General features: G+C 39.7%; 1 protein-coding gene across 1 annotated transcript in view; it reads right to left on the reverse strand.

Moving 5' to 3' along the window:
- Window positions 1-12226: 12226 nt before the first annotated feature.
- G3BP1 (G3BP stress granule assembly factor 1) overlaps window positions 12227-18023 on the reverse strand; it is a 31451-nt gene continuing 25654 nt past the window's right edge. The window contains exons 9-12 of the mRNA XM_054568143.1: window positions 17746-17857; window positions 17416-17544; window positions 17005-17114; window positions 12227-13703 (exon numbers count right to left, since the gene is read on the reverse strand). Coding sequence (XP_054424118.1) covers window positions 13497-13703; window positions 17005-17114; window positions 17416-17544; window positions 17746-17857 — 558 coding nt within the window. The 3' untranslated portion in view covers window positions 12227-13496. The remainder of the gene's footprint in view (window positions 13704-17004; window positions 17115-17415; window positions 17545-17745; window positions 17858-18023) is intronic.

Genomic DNA, 18023 nt, shown 5'->3' on the forward strand with positions numbered 1-18023 from the left:
GAGTGAAATGGTAACTGTATATTCTAGGTGGTTAATGGTCACTGCAAAATTCTTCCACATTTTCCCCTTGGTTTCCTCTGAGCCTCAATTTTTCTATCTGTAAAACAGGAGTATTGAATTAGTGGAGCTTGAAGGGTTTTCCTAGATCTTTTTTTTTTTTTTTTAAGCCACTTCTCTGTCGTCTTTTAATTGGAGGCGGCAGGAGAGCCTCCCACAGGCCGCACGGTGGCGCACTCTCCGTCTCCTCCTCTCAGCTTCCGTCCAGTCCGTCCGCGGTGGTCCTGGCACAGCGCAGAGGGCACTGGCTTGGAGGAGCAGCTACCAAAGAATAGCACGTTATCCTGAGCGGGACCATTACCTCTCTGACCCTGTTTCCTTATGTATTGGGGGACAATTATATCCACATCACCAGTCCAATATCTAGATAAAAATGACATCATGAATGCTAACTCCACCCTCTGGCTGTAAACCGAAGCTTTCCCGTGATCTCAGTCTCTGAAATTCTTATCACTTCTCCGTGTTTGCCAGAAGAGGTCACCAAAGAGCTTCCTTTCGGAACTGAGGCAGGCTCCCAAAAGGGCACGTCCACCTGCCCTCCAGAGCAGCTGACAGAGACATTTTGTGACGAGCTCAAGGATTCTCTCACTGGTGAATTACTCCACGCTCACCTCCGAGCTTGCACATGCACTGAACTGAATTCTAGTCCTGATTACATCGATCAAGCACCTTCGTCCCTTTTGCCCAGATATGTGAGCGCCAGCTGTATAGAACCATACTAAGCTCTGCAAATAGTTGTTACTCACATTGAACCAGGAGTGGATTGTGAATAAATCTTGAATATCATAATACTGCTACTGAACACCTACTCTATGTCAGTCTCTTAAAATTAAGCAATTTAACGCCCACAGTGGCCCTGATCTTATTTCTCATTTTACAGTTGAGGACACTTAGGCTCTGAAAGTTTCTTTTCCCACCCCAAGTCAAAGCCATGGCCAAAGTTTGGACATGATTCTATAAGCAGTGGGAAGCTAAGATTCTGAAAGAGGAATGGTGTGTTTACCTCTTCCCCTTACCTGATTTTGACCTTCAACAAATTATTTCACCCTGTGACCTTAGTCACCCACCTGTGAAATGCTTATCTCCCAAATTGTTGAATATAAAAACAAGTAATTGATGCAGGTCATCGTTATTAGGCAGTATATATGAGATATTGGTCCTTTTAACATAAATGAATCCTATAACTGTTAATAAAAAATATGGAGCCTTTTGCCTAGATACATTCTGGTATACAAAAATTTAACTCATGTAACCTGTTAAATGCCAAGAAATACTTTCTCTTACTAGACTGGAAATCAAACACATCTTCTTGATCAAGAACCAAACAAAACAGTCCTTGGTCTTCAGAACTTGGTCAAAACAATACAAATCTATCTGCCCACCTTATAATGTTGAGAGCCCACTAATCCAGTTTTTGGTACCTGAAGGACTTGGCATTGATGTGGGGTGGTGTTCTAGCTGCAGAATTGTGGAAGGGGGAAGGGAGGAAGCAGCAGGGCAGGGCAGGAGAGCGACCCAGAACACACCCGCTGTTCATAGGCCTGCCTAAGGTGTGCCTGGGATGGCTTGGATTTGGCAGAATCAAGGGTAAGGATTAGACCTTTTCTGGAAGTCTTTCCTAAGTCTGAAATACCTTGAAAACATCCACTCAACTAAGACGAAGAACCCACTACAAACGATGCAAGGCGCAGAAACCAAAGATAAGCACTGTCCCTAACTATGGAACCTACAGCTATAAATGCCCTAATTCCAGGGAAGACATGGAAACAGAGGCGACAGACAGAATTCATAGGCAAGAAGCTGTGTCTCACAGGGACAACCCAAGGTCTCCTGGAGGATGGGGTAGTTAAGCTCAGACTTTAAAGGGTGATTTTCCACAGCAGTTCACTATCTGGGTTTATGTAATTGTGGTCTTGTTCATCTTTCAAAGGATTAAATACAAGTAACTACTTCCCCCAAGCAGGTTGGTTCAGGTAAAGAGAAGACACCTCTTCAGGAGACACCATTGAAATGGGGCTGTTACAATTGGCGGCACAACCCAAGTTCCAGGAAAGGAGGGCCTTCGAATGACTCTTGACCCCCACCTGAGCTCTGGAGGTGAAGTGGGAAAATGGAGTTACAGGGAAATGCATGGACATAAGGTCCTCCACCAAAGAAAAAAGCAGCATAAAGTAGAACTTGCTGCTTGTCTCCCAGGCCCGTCATTCCTGACAGAACAAGCCCCTAGGTAACCTGACGTGCACAAACCAACCAGACCAGTTCTTGCGACCAGGCCTCTGCGGGCGGCAGTTCCCCTTTGGCCTCTTCTGTGTCTCTTCGCCCGCACCCAGCAGCTTGGCCTTGGGCACGACCGGACCACAAGCAACAGCAGTGACGCCAGTGTGTCTCAGCCGCTGCTCCGAGGGCCAGACCCACCCTCACGGCTCTGGATGCTGGTGCCATAAATGGCACTGTGAAGGGACTGTTGAGCAACCTGAAATCAGGGCCAGTGGGTCTCCAGGTAACTGCTGCGTAATTGCCTTTATCTGATTTTTCAAAAATGTCTCAGCGCAGAAAGCAGCTCAGCCCCTCAGGGTTCGAGTCAGGAGAAGCTCAGAAAGGTGGTCTCAATAGTTAGCATCACAGCCAAGACTAGAATATATATACTCTTCCCAGTCTGTCAGCTTTGTTTTTAACCTCCCTACACTGGCCTGGCAGCCACGCACCTACTATTTATTAAAATAATTGTGACAAGACAGTGTGTTTTAACAGCAGGGCAATAAAATAAAACACGACCTCGGGAAGAAATACCAAAATGACCGATGAGGAATGCAGGAGATACGTCAGAGACAGGAGGCTGCCATGAAGCGGTCAGAAATGTCCTGGACACTTCAAGGCCTAAGGGCTGTCTGAGCACTAAGCAGTACCTCAAAGACCACGAACAGTTTCGACAGATGGAGAAAGGGTAATCCGGCACAGGGGACACGTAAGGATAAACAGGGAGGTGAAAATCCAGGGGCACATGCAGGTACAGTGATTATCCATTTGGTTCACGTTTAACGGGCGGTAGGCACCGCTGGAAAGACAGACACAGAGTCCATCATAACCTTAAACGCAGAAGAAGGCGGCAGAACTCTATAGAGTGCGGCAGTTCTCACAGACGGACCAAAAGGTTGCTCCTCCATGGGCAGAGCAGCTGTCTCGTCGTCAGCTACCACTCCCAGCCAGATTCAGTTTCCCGTGCTTATTGGCGGCTGGTGGGGGGTGGGGAGACTTACCTTTTGCTTCATCCTAGGAGTAGAGAGAGTACCCCCTAGAAATTCACACCTTCAAGGGCATCAATTCTACCCAACGTATGTTAGGTATTTAGGTTATGCTGGGTAGGCACTGGAAAGGCGCTGAAAGAGGTACGATCAAGTCATGACTCACATTGAGGTCGCTAATCTACAGTGATTCTGAAAAACTCCTAGAGCTTTATCTTTTGTCAAACAGCAGGCCAACACTTAGTACAGGGCAGGTATTCCTAAAGGAGAGCTTCTGGTGCAAATACTATTATTACCTATTGTTGAACTGAATTATTCAACAGAGCTGACCTGGAAGCAAAGTATAGTCTAGCATACCCTTTTTATTTTCAGCTGCATGTGAATTGACCTAGGGAGTATCTCTCTATTCAAAACATGAAATCATGTCCATAGAGAGCAAAAGGTATGAAGAGTAAAAAAGCCAAGTGTGAGGGTTTTTTTAAAGACAAAATGTAACTGGTCTTTAATCAAGTTATTGCTAGCAGATAAAAGAGTTTCTTTCAGAAAGTTACCTTTCTTGGATAAACTCTTTAGAAAAAACATTTGTGGGAAAAGAGATTAGTATTACCTACCCTAGCTAGTATCATTGGCCCCAACCTTTTTTTTTAAGTGGTGCTTACATATCAAATAAGTAGTTTGCTAAACTCAATTTTTTTTCCACATTACTTATTTCTACCTCATTCAAAGGTGTACACACCACGCTCTCAGTGCGCCCTTCAGCTGGACTTAAAGAATGTAAGAAGCTAAAACACTGGATTTCCTACAGTGCACTTCAGAGCATTAAACTTAAAATGTATACCATGAATTTCAAATTCACTGTTTCACATTAGTGGTTAGATTTTCCAATACTTAATCCATTATGGTATTTTCAGCACTAAGAATATTTCAAAGGAGTGAAGGGTGTTACCTTACTCCTTAGTCTAAGGGACATCAATGAAACACCTACCCAATGTGATTCTGTGCATATTAGACAAATAGTGCAGCGGTCTCACAAAGGAAAAGCCAAGAAGTCAAGGAAGCTCAAGAGCCAAATTGTACTTTCAAGATGAACAAAGCGGCAGGGACCTCAGCCGCCTCCAACCAGTTTGAAAAACAGAACAGATTACACATATTCAACTTTTGCAACTGGACTTGAAAACGTACCAAGACAAAACCTTGAATACTTTTAAGCCCTCTAGGTAATGTTGCCAAAGTGTGTCCATGAATCATTGTCTGGAGCTCATTGTCACAAACAGCCTGTTGGCTAAACTTACTTTCCTAGAACTATGAGAATTACTTCAATGTGAGTCTAGTGTCACTTGGGCAAAGGGCAGCTGGTGCATGACTAGCAAGAATAGTGATTGCTCATTTTCTAAGCATTGAAACATACTTAAGTGCTTCCAAATCACTAATTATTTGGTCCTCTCTCCCAAGAAGGCCATTTCCAGAGACCTCATTCTTAAGCTGGGTCGGCCCAGGGAACCCATGGGAGACCAAATTACCGTGCAGCCATAGTTGTGAACATGCTGGAGCCATACTTGGGAACTGGCCCGTAGAGAACTGGGGATGAGCAGGCCTGCTAGCGATAACCAATTCACAGCTAAGACAGCATTCATGAAATAGCCGTATTAGATCAACTTAAAACATTAAAAAATGAATTAAAACATTATCAAATAAAGGCTCAGTCAGTCACTGGGGGAAGGGTCTTTTATTTATGATTTATCACAAACTTAGTAACTTTTTTTTTTTTTGACTCAAGATTAGCCACTTAGGCCAGTTTCTAACAACAGATCCAGGATCCAATCCCAAGTCTTACCCCGACCTTGACAAAGCAAATGATTTCTGCGTAACTGGCAGTCACCTCCAAAGGACTACCCTCCTTCAGGTTTTCCCCGCTTCATTTATTCAAATATTTGCACAAAAGACCTACCCTTTGTCTTAGAAGTTACCTGATTTGATGTTTAGGCAGAAGAGTAAATCCCATGTTATGATTCTTCTGCAAGTGATTTGACATTTTTTCCAAAAAGGTAGCTGCCAACTTAACGTCGTCACCCACAGGGGGTGAAAGATTAAGCTTCATCAGCTCCAGGGGATATTGCCCGAAAATTCAGTTTCATTACAGTGTAACTATTCAAAAAGTTATTTTTTAACCCTAAAGAACAGAGGAAGGGTACTGTGTAACTCTCCGGGTCACAAAACCAGCACTGGCTGCGACATCCATTACAGGTAAGACAACGGGAGGTTAAAATCCAGTGACTCCAACACTTTAGGGAGATGTGAAGTATGTGCTGGGCTAGGCAGAGCGAGTTAGTGAAGCTGCAAAGTGCTTGAGCATCTAAAATGGAAGAGTTTCAAGACCGTACTTCCACGTTAAAGACTACAGAAGTCACAAGCCCACAGAGCAGTAACTGACAGCTAGCCAAAGTAAGAGCGAGTTCCAAGTAGCCTGGGGAAATCTTAATTGGCCTGGAAAACTGGGTCAGAATTACTCACAAAGCTCCTCATCCTTTCCCAGAAGAAAATGTGATAGTATGTCTTTTATATGGAAACTTCTTTGTATATATGTATAAACTTGGTATGGCCTTAATGCTGCCGTTAAGGGTTTGTTTGGCTACCACCTTAAGCAGCGTGTTAAGCAATCGCTTCCTTAATGTAATTTTTACTTCTTACAGGACACTTAACCTTGACCAATCAATTCCCTTTTGCCCCTTACTCTTCCCTTTTTTGCATGAAGTCATAAAAGTTTATGGCAGTTATTTTTTGGCTTGTAAAAAAAAAACCTATTTCTGCAGTTTGAAGATGGAATGTAAAATTTCTGTGATACATGTATATAAAAATGTATTTATTGAACCATCCATACATACATATCCATGCTGATTCCAATGGAAAAAAAAATTAAAGTTTTCTGTAATTTTCTCTGTGGTTAATCCATAGTAGTTATTCAACCGACTTTTTACGTAGAACTTTTAATGTTTTGCAATTACCCCAGGAAGAAACCTACATATAATCTGGAAAACATAACTTCACTTAAGACAAGGCTTTATATTATTCATTCAAGAAATATTTATTGATACGTGTGCTACGGGAGATACAAAGATGTCTCAGACACAGATCCTGCCCATCGGAGCTTACAGTCTAGGAGGGGAGAAAGAACATATACGTGGGATACACAGTCAGAGCTATGTCTCAGTAAGATGAATCTGGTGTTGGGCATAAAGTAGGCAGGGGGAAGAAGAGAGGAAGGAAGCTGAGAGGCCACTGAAATCGCCCAGGTGAGGAGGAAGGAGATGTGAAAGGCTGTTGAGGTAGAACTGACAGGACTTAGCTGGACACTGGATGTGGGGAGTAAGAAAAAGGGAAGCAGATAGCTTAGACTTGGGGCATGGGTGACGACATGAACTGAAAGGACAATGGAGTCGGTTTGTGGAAAGAAATAAAAATTGGCACATAAAATTCTTCTGCACAGAAACACAGTGCCTGGGATACACTGGGCACAGTCAGAAAGAAATGCCTACTCAGACCAGGAGTGGAAGTACCTCAAAATGACCATTGACTTCCTCCCTCCTCTGCCCACCCCTCAGAATTTCCCAACAAGTCCCTCCACTATGAAATGTCGTAGTGTCTAAACTTCACTCAGTTAAGCCCTATCTCTAGGCATGCCTCCCCTGGGAAAATGAAAACAGAAATTCATTAATTCATTCACTAAATGAGTCATCATTTAAGGCCTCTCATGCGAGTCACTGTACCTTCCGGTGCAGCCCAGGGATTAACTCCCTCGGTCCTTGTCCTCTAGGAGCTTCCGTTCTAATAATGTAGAACAGACACAGGCCGTTCTAATTCTAGCCTGAAGTTTTCAGCTAGGAGAAAGGCATAAAGTGCTCTAGGAACACGTGTTTTCTTAAAAATGAAGATTGGGACAGACTATCAAACAGGAGGAACAATGTGAAAGGGAAGAAGCTGAGAATGAAATTTGTTCCTCACTTCAAATTCTGGCCAGATCAACCACCAGAGTTCCCCACTCCTGTTGCAATCTCTTCTCTCTTAGGGGGCAAAAAATTAGTTATTGAACTGGGTCTTCAAAAAAAAGGATTTCGATGGCAAGGAATTTGTACAGGGGCAGAGCAGATGTAAGTCTACCTTAGGGAAGAAAGAGAGAGAGGCACTTGAAGCCATGGAGTCAGCAACGCTGGCTTATTAAAGGAACCAGAAGTAGTTCAGAATGGCCAGAGCATCATTACCACGAAGAACGGGAGAAATCACTGGAAAGGAAGATCAGGACCCTGATACTACATGGCACTGCCAGGCACTGAGCAGGGTACATGCCGAAGACCGGATTGCTGCCCCTTAGGAGCTTACAGTCATAACAATACAAGGTGGAAAAAGCACCACAATGTACGGAATGTAAAATGCTGACAGATTTAGGAGAAAATTACAGCTGAGTTTCAGCTATTAACACATTAGGATACCCAATAGCTTTCTGACAGCTAGTAGTAAACCCATCCCTGAGGGGAGCACATGTTAATGTCCTTAGACAACAGGCCCTGGTAGAAGTGGGCATTAAGACAGTTCTTAGAAAATAGAGAAAACCTAGGTATGACAGCTGAGCTATACAGAAGCAACTGGGTGAGCACATAAAATGTGGCTCCTCCCTTTCTCCCACATCCTCGCCTTTACCAGCTCTGGCTTCCGGGAGAGACCCTAGGGCAGACTCATAGTCTCTGAGGGTATTTCCTGTTACTTCTACAAGCCGATTTGGGACGCTGTACTAATAATCAATTCTCTGAGCCACCTATTATCTTTTGAAAAATGAAGGGGTTGTACAAATCATTTCAGTCCTTTCCAGCACTAACTTTCTATGTTTCAAAGAATTCAAGGAGCCTTCTGTCTCTTGTGGTAATCATCAGAATGGGGATTAAGGAAACATTTTATTGTTTCTCATTTAAAATTGATTTTTCCATATAAATTGCAAATGATTCCTATACCATCAGCTAAGTTCTGCCTCCACCCTACTCTTCTTCAAATTCTAACATCTTCATAGCGATATGAATTTATTTTTAACAAGATATGTTCTATATAATCTACTTAAGTGTGCAATGAATCTTTAAAGAAAGGAAGTCCTTTTCTTCTCCCTACTTCCTTCTGCCAACTTCTTGGTAGGTCTTCACTTAAAAGGGCCAAATCCGAGTGAGTGATGAGTGAGTGAGTGAGTGAGTGAGTATGTGTGTGTGTATCACAAAAACATTTAATACTTTAAACCAAATCCAAAGTGAAATAGGTGACATCAAAGCTTGGGGAAAGTTTTAGCAACCAAAATGGTTAATTATGACAATAGTTAAAACCGCTTATATCCAGGTTAAATGAGGTATGATCGTCCCTGTAATTACTACCAAAAGTATAAGCAAACTTCCCATAAGTGAGTTGTGGAAAATTTACTTGTTAAAGAAATTCAATAGTGAATTTTTGGTACACATCCCTTAATTTCCTTTTTTTTTTTTTTTTTTTAAGAAAATAAGACACATCGGACAGACACAAGTCTCTTAGGCAATCTGTGACACTGGCCACATTTCAAAGTACTAAACATGTGTGGGTTTCTCTAGTTGGCCAGGTCACATGTTATAGAAGTAAGAGTGGAACTGACTTTTAATATTATTTTCTTCTCACAGGAAACTATTGTTTAAAAATGAAAACAAAAATGAAAACGAAACAAAACAAAACCCACTACCAAGTTCAAATGGAAATCAGAGCAAGGCAGACTGTCCAAGGTTTTCAAAACATGTCACATAATCTAAAAACAAACCACCCTAATTCTAAGCCATACATGAGCAAAAGTCAAAACTAAAACATGACAGTGGCTGTTAGGCCATTTCTAATCAACCCCTTATTCACTCAGGCCACAAGAGGCTATTTCGGGAAAGCATGAACAAAGCAGGCTAATTTCAGCATTACCCTGAGCTAGGTACATATTCACCAAAAAGAATGTAAATAAAAGTTGTATCTCACATATGCCATTTTCCTTTAGTCTAGTAAGGGTTCACAAGCCAGCCTATGGTCCCCAGAACTTTTATATCACAGTATACAAATAGAAATCCCAAAATGTTATTACTCTCTTACAACCAGAAATCCTTACATAATTATCTAGTACCACATGGCCAATTACTTGATCAGCAACTTGAATCTACAACTTCATCCCACACAAGACATTGCTAAGATGCTAATATTATCTCTTAAGGTTTCTAAAACATTTGTGGAAGACTACCTTAAGTGCCCAATGCCCATTTTGGGTATATTGGGCAGTTAGCTAGAATTCCATATTCAAATAAATGTTGAAGGCGCTTCTTTTACAAGGTTCAAAACTGCTGAACTAAAAGGTCATTTCTGTGCAGTTCCTGCAGAGATTCTTTTTAAGTAACACAAAAATAAAACTTCAATATAAGATATCTTTAGATCAGTAGATTTGACAAATGCAACCATTTACATAAAATAGGCCACTCAGCATAAACAACGGTCTACAAATTTAAATCTCATAAAAAGATGATTTCCACAGAGACTCTTAACAAAATGTTTTCTATAAAGTGCCTCGTTTTCCACTAACTCATTAAAATCAACAAGGGTTTTCAAATAAAAGGATGAAGGCAAATATCAGAGGATGGCAATTACAAGCATAAAACACAACTGCTACAAACTCACCTGGATTATGCTCTAATAAAGAAGTTATCCACATCAGATTTCAAGATTGTACTAAATGTAATATTAAACCAGAAAAGAATCTAAGAACAAGTCACTATTATGCTGTTACCAAATAATCCACAAATCAAAGGAAGTCCTATTAAAAAAATAAAATCAGTGTTTGCATCTATATCTACCATAAAGGAAATGGAGAACAAAAACACTAACTTAGTTAAGAACATTTTATAGACTCTGGTCTCTATACTATAGTAATTCCATGGTCATGTCCTATTAATATGTCATTCAAATGTAAATTGGTAGGCATTTTTGTTCTGGAGAGAAAGCATCTGTTTCAGAAGCCAATCTGTTCCTTGCTAAACGGACGGCTTGGAGACCTGGTCATCTAACTGCTCTGATGCCATTTCTTGTTCATCTATTACTTTGGGGAAAACAGTACCTATCTCAACAGAGTCATTGTGAAAATTAATTTTCCAACCTAAAACTAAAGTGCAATTCAACTAATAACGCTGTGGCAGTAACCTACTCAAAGTCAAAAAAATTTTTGGATTATCCATTTCACAGTTCCCAGCGATAGCTCAAAAAGTTGAGAGCAAAGGAGTACACAAGTAAAGCCCAACCTCACCATAAAAGCAAACAAGTGTTTTTTTAATGTCTCAAGATGTATTTATTTCCAACAGGTCTTAAGACTAAGATGCACATTGAATCAAACTAACCTTACCCAGTAAGATATGAGATAAATAAACTGGTGAAGGGCATTAAGCTCAGTAGAAAAGAACTATGCACACATTGGGCCATTCCTTCAGATGAAAATTGTATTTTAAAACCTGAAAGGTTGAATGTGATGAGCTGATGCTGCGTATAGAAAAATCTTGCCCTAACCCATTTTATCTTTACTTTCTACCTGTGTGAATATATGTATCTCTATGGTATCATGTTTATTCCATCAGCAATGACATAACCAATATCAGCATTTTTAATAGTGTTAACCATGATGCCAAATCATATTTATAAAAGTCCAATGCTAGTCAAAACTCCATAATCACCCAAGTTCTGATTAGTCGAAATTACTGAGGCAAACTTGTTTTCTGAGATTATGCATTAACTCCCTGCCACAAGTTACAAGCAGCATCTAGCATACTGCTACCTGTCAAAAAAAATTTATTAAATATTTTATTGTAATTCTATTACAAAATTTTTTTAAACCACAGTTAATACAAATGAAGGAAAACAATATTACTTACAGTCAATGTTACTATAATTCCTGAAGAGAGATCTATTTGCTAATTCATTTATTTTTATTTATCTGAGGATTTATTTCAAAGGAATGAGTCTTCAGCTCTGGTTGTAGTAACCCACCGCCCCGCCCACCGTGCATCACAGGAGGAGGGTTCTCCGCGTTTTCAATGTAGTTGCTTCATTTTTACACAACATACGGCATTGTTGGCCCCACCCACTAATTGACAGATGCAGCACCCCCCTTCAAACATCCCATAACCTCACACATTTCCAAATGTCCTCTAGGATACAACAGCCCCAAACTGAGTACCACTGTATCTAGTTAGGGCCCTTAAACTTTTGAGTAGGAAGAACTTCTGTTCTGAAATGTATGGTTTAGTATTTCACTTGTAAAAAATGATTTCTAGGTTATCCATAATTTATGACCCTACAATTACTGCAAAAATAACTCAGGCTAAGTTCTTCTTCTTTCCACCCCAAGCTTAATATAAGCTACAGAAGTACAAGCTGAAATTTCTTTTAATTATCACTAGACTGGGCCAAAGTAAGTGGTTACCAAATAATAATTTAAACTAACCCCCAAAACAGCCATGTGACTCAGTTTTATAAGTTTCTTTATATGCAAGAGATGCTGCCAATTTTCAAATATTTGAGGTACTGAGGACCAACTGATAACATCAAATTTCATTTTATTTTAAGACTACGCCCTTCAGCAAGCCTAGTTTCCCAGTAACAGAAAGACAAACAAATATTCCTAAGCCTACTCATACTATCCTGAAACAACAGCCCAAAAGATGAACACTGTGAAGAAGAAAATAAATAAGTTAAATTTGACAACCTCGTTGCCCTTCAATTAGTAATGACAAGATATCACACAAAGGCTTGCTTCACAAATGTGTAAACAAAACCTTCACCCACCTCACACACAGCATTCAACAAACAACATACTATGTAAAACGAGTATTACTCTATATTGCCAGGTTAAATTTTCTTCCAGAAATATTTTAATAAAAATTGGCCATTTCCAAAAAGCACCCACTGCATGCCCATCAATAAAAGAGAACCATTAACAAAATAGAAAATTTACCATATGGCTATGATTTAAAGAAAAATGACTAGCAAACACTCAAGCACATCAGCAAAGTCCAATATTAAAATCATATTCCTTCTTATGGGCTGATTAGAATTCTGAAGATATCGAAATAAAATGCGAACTATTTAAGTCAAAGGACCTCTATAGAAGCATCTGTCCTCAAAGGCATTCCAGTTTGAGACTCAATTTCAGAATAAGGCATACATAACAAATGAAAAGAGGACATACAAAGTGAAAAGAGGGATTCTACAATTCCCAACATATTCTGAACCTGGAAAAAAAAAACAAATCTAAACTTTTTTAATTATTCTTCTTTAAAACAATTGCCAAGGCTGGAATCAAAGATAAATAGAAGGCACAACAGTTTTGCTCTGGTTTTGTGTTATTCAGACTGTGGTTTTGGTATTTTGTTTGTTTTTACAAATACAAATTAAACATGAAAAAAACTCTACTTCAGAAAAACATAACAACTCAAGAACAGTGTCATGTGTTGCATGCTAGACATTTAAAACCTACCTCAATTTAAATTTCAAGGTAAAAACAGTGGATTTTAGAATTGTTTTGTGATCATATATTAAAAGAAAAAAACTTCACTAACACCATTTATTCAGTTTTTAACCATACCAGAGAGAATCAAAATTGTCAATTTTTCCAATGGTAGCTTTTCCACACAGAAGGTAGTCATGACTCTCCTAAGAAGAAACAATTGGGCTTTTTCCTGCCTTCAGAATGTTCACCCAATCTTGTATTTCTCAAAGGCTTTGAAACACGTAGGAAATAAGAAATAGCCCAATGAATAAAACATACCAAATGTCAGTAATAAGCAAGACACATTACTTTGGGGAAATGGCTGTTTGTTAAAAAAAAAAAATTCCAGTCTATATATGCAAAAGTAAAGCAGGAAATCCAGTCTTTTTTTTTTTCTTCTTTTAAAATCCATTTTTCCTAAAATATCATTCCACAAAATTGGAAGTGAAGGACTAAAAGGTGAGGGGGGGGGAGGGAGGGACACACCATTAACACAGAAGGTAAAATTGTACAAACTTAAGCAGTTTATAAGAGACTGGGGTCATACTGCAAGACACCAAAGGGTGGCTGAAGAAATTCACCATTCTGCAGGAGCGGAAGTTGGTACTGCTGCATGAAGACCAATGAAGAACAATTCACTGCCTTGGAGCAATCGCCCTTCCCACTCCAAATCCCGGTTTCTGCACCATGCCTCCGCGGGGAGGGCCTCTCATTCCACTGCCCAGCCCACCTCGAGGGCCTCCGGGTCCCCGCAGGCGGGTGTCTCGCCGGTCCCCTTCTCGGGCAGCTCGAGTCTTCTTCTCTTCCACATTCAGACGGACCTCACCTCTGAACATGATGGGCTGTAAGAATCAAGTTGAAAAGACTTACACACAGTGCCAATGGGCTACCAACTATCAAAGTAAAAACAAGGCTATTATAAAGAACCAGCAGCATATAAATCACATACTTTTCACAATTAAATTTTTGTTTCAGATTCAGAGCGCATAATGCTCCCATTAACAAATATATGGAAAGGTGGTTAGGTAAGCGGCCTAGTTCAAAAAAGTCAGTTTCAACAACACAGAAACAAGTAATTCTCATTTACTTATTAAAGTAAATATTATTTTCCCATAGAATTACATAAATAGAATATAAGAATTGCCACCTTCTCTGTGGATTGCAAGGCTCAGAACAAAAACCCATCATCACCTAATGTGAAAAGATTGCATTGCACATATTTATGGAAAGTACATATACATCTCAAAAACATCACTAATTTCATCTAAATATAACTTATACAATGCTGTTGGTCTTAATACAATCTTGAAAAATACTGAAGACAGTAAAGATAACATTATCTTACTGAAAAGAAAAAAAAAAAAAGAAGATACAATACACCCACACAGTAAGTCTTTGGTCTTCTTTTTTGCCCTGCGGAGCTAGGGTAGGAAACGAAGTGTTACTCCAGATTCCAATGAATTCAATATACACACTTCACTGGCACTCATGGGTTTTCTAACTGAAATATTGTTTACAATAAATAGCTAACAGTACTTACTATGCAGGTAAGTATTCTATATGCTTCATGTTTATTATCTCATTTAATCTTCACAAGAACCTTCTGAAGATTGTTATCATACCCATTTCAGAGACTGGCAAACTGAGGGCCAAAGGAGGTTAAGGAACTCAGCTCAAGGGTCACAACAGTAGTGAGTGATGAAGGAGGAATTGAAACTGAACCATCCTGACCGGAAAGTATAAGCTCTGAACCATTATGCTGTGCATGTCAAACACTATGGACATCAGGCTTATGCAAACAACTTCTGTACTCATAAAAAATTACCGAAGGGACTGCTACCAATACAGTGAAATAAGGGGGAAAAAAAAATCAAGCTACATTTAAAGTTCCCAAAATACAAAGGAGTGATCTGAAATCACTCCTTCATATACATTTAGGAGAGTCTTCTTAGAACTCTTAACTCGAATTTATATTTTAAATTCTGATTAAATCTATATTTATACACTTACATATTTTAATTAACACTTAACATAAATAATACAGATATTTTTATACACATAGTCTACAAATCACTTCACACACAATTTGAAGCGCTGTTCCAGGCAATTGTTCTAGATACAATAGGAAAAATAAAATCATACTAAAGCCTGAAAGATTAAGGCCAGAGAGGCTGGGGCTGAGGACGTTTTAAACATAGCTATGGAAGACATCGCGGAGGAGTGACCACGAGGGTAGAAGCAATCTGAATGAAAAGGTATCAGACACGCTCACAGCCCCTCCTCTTCTGAGGAAATTTACCTCAAACATTTCTTACAGATAAAGATGCCACGGCTTACCTACATTCATTAAAAGAAACCAACCTGTTATCTTGGACAATTTCCTAAGAAGCCAATTACCAAGTCTGATCTCCTTTAGCCCACTGAGAATGTCACACTCTGTAAGGAAACGAAGAATTCAAGGCTGCACCAAAAAGGCGGGCCGGCCACTGTGCCCGCGGCCTGCCCAGGGAGGGGGGTATCCACCAAGCCTGCCGGAGATTTCCGGGTTCCGTGCTCTGGGGCTTCGGTGAGATAAGTCACTGTTCCCTCCTCATTTCTCAGTGTTGTGCAGGAGGTGCTTCACAAAAATAGCGACTTCAGTGTACACACCTCACTGGCACGCAGGATCATGCACATGTGCAGGCTAAGGCTCACGTAATGTTATGACCACAACATTAAACTTTGCAGTACAGCTGTAACACTGTGGAGAACATGAGAGGTTCAAGAGAACATCTGGGAAATAATGATCTACAATATTTTTATTATGTGGTTAAAAAATGTGTAGTTTTAATTTACAGAGATTGAAAGCAGATTAATGGTTGCCAGGGGCTGGAGAGAGAGGATATGGGAAGAGACTGCTTAATGGGGAAGGTACTTACTTTTGATGAAAACACTTGTGACAAGATAGGCAACAGTTGCACAACGATGTGTGTTAATAAATGCCACTGTACTGTACTAGACATATTGGGACAGAAGCACCTCATAAATTATACAAATGTCTAAGCACTATGCTGTATGCTTTATAATGCTGAATATCACCTATAATTGAAAAAATTTTAAAAAGAAACAGAACCTTTTTTTTTCTTTTAAATATAAAAATAGTCCTGGCCAGTGTGACTAAGTCGGTTGGAGCATAGCTTGGAAAAGTGAAAGGTCTCGGGTTTGATCCCTGGCCAGGGCACATACCTACGTTGCGGGCTCAGTTCCCGGCCCGGGCACGCACTATCCCCAGTCCAGGAATGTACAGGAGGCAACCGGATCAACGTTTCTCTCTCACATCAATGTTTCTCTCCCTCTCTCTCTCCCTCTCTTTCCCCCTCTCTTTCCGCCTCTCTAAAACCAATAACCATGTCCTCAGGTGAGGATTACAAAAAAATTAAAAGTAAAATTAAGATGGTTACTTTTATGCAAGTTTTACATAAATTTTTTAAAAAAACAAGATTTTTAAGATCCCACACCAATCTCAGTAAATTAACCATTATTTAATGGAAGAACCTTTGTTCTTCTTTACCACTAGTGCTATGAAAGTGTTGTTTACTAATGAAACACGTGGGGAAAGGGAAGAGTTCTTCAGGAACCACACAATAAAACAATTCCGATTCTATAAATCTCTCTATAATTAAACTAACAGTTACATTAACAGAAATGGTTCCAAGATGGGTGACTCCAAAGCTAGATAATTTATAGAATAAAAAGAGAAGTTCCTCATAGTTACAGCCCAGCCAGCAATTTTATACGAAGACTGCCCTGGGCAAATAGGCTCTTAAATTATTTTAGCTAAATGTAACATTGTATTTCACCTTGTACACCAGAAGCCATCACCAAGAAACAGAATTTGCATAAATCTCAGTGCACTAGTTAACTATTGGTTGTTTATTTCTCAATATTCACTTTTTCAAAAACTAAGTTATTACAACAGAAGCTTTGTTCTAAACTCCCAGGCAGTTCTTTTGATACTGATGATTGAACGTGATAGAATGTATTACCCAAACACGCTGGAATAAATTACACTTTACATAGAAGACATAGTTGGTAAGGATGAAGATTCAAAGAGCCAACATACCTGCTTACTTGAAAAAAAAATCAAGATGAGAAACTGCTTACCCTGTTGCTAAGGACCTTTTGAACAGGCTCAGAATCATCAAACACAACGAAACCAAAATTGGGTAATTTCCCACCGCTGTTAATGCGCAGCTCCACCACATTCCCGTAATCTGCAAGTAAAATACAAATTCTCAGATACCTCATTAGAACATTTCTCTTAAATATTACATGCACACTACCCAACATGACATAGCTACAGAGCATTTGAAATTGTAATTAGTCATTGTCATTAAGTGTAAAAAACACATGATTTTGAAAACTGAGTATAGAAAAAAATATCCTCATATTTTTACATGCTGAAATGACAGTTTAGACACACTGTGTTAAATGATTACATATGTGACTCATCTTCTATTTCTACTGGAGAGTGCTGCATTAGATGAATTTAGGGTTTAAAGATTGATCACCTACTTTGAAAGAAGTCTTTGAGCTCTGATTTATCCACCTCATGAGGCAGATTGCCAATGAAGAGCTGGTGACTGTCAGGGTGTCTCACAACTCTCCGGGGCTCAGCATCACCTTGCTCACCAGCCTCACGGACTAACAGAAAACAAAAATGAAAGATGAAAGACCTTTCAGTGACTATTCTATCCAATCACTTTCTCTCTACCCTAAATACAGATAATTCCACCAACTCCACAATTTTTTAAGTAAGCAAGTATCAAGCACCTCTCCCCCAAAAAAACAAGTCCTCACCTCATAATCCCCCAAACTAGAAAAGTCACCCTTCTGCACTCTTACCTGGTCTAGGTCCCCTCTGGGGAGGAATATTTATCCGCTGTTCTCTAACCCTTTGATCCCTCTGAGGCCTCTGCGGTGGAGCCTGAGATTCAGGCTTAGACTCCGGGCGAGGCTGAAAAATGTGCACGTTAACTTTTGTGTGAAAACAAAGCTAGCTCGCTTTTTTCTTGTGAAGTTTCTTAGCAAACAATAAGGTTTAAACTAGAAAATGACAATTCTCTCTCTCACACACACAAAAATCATTAAAAATCATCTTTTACTCTTCTGTCCTATACATC

This window comes from Pteronotus mesoamericanus, unplaced genomic scaffold (genome assembly GCF_021234165.1).
Source record: "Pteronotus mesoamericanus isolate MK-2021 breed Mesoamerican mustached bat unplaced genomic scaffold, CSHL_Meso_final contig_2, whole genome shotgun sequence".
In the NCBI taxonomy this organism is placed as follows: domain Eukaryota; kingdom Metazoa; phylum Chordata; class Mammalia; order Chiroptera; family Mormoopidae; genus Pteronotus; species Pteronotus mesoamericanus.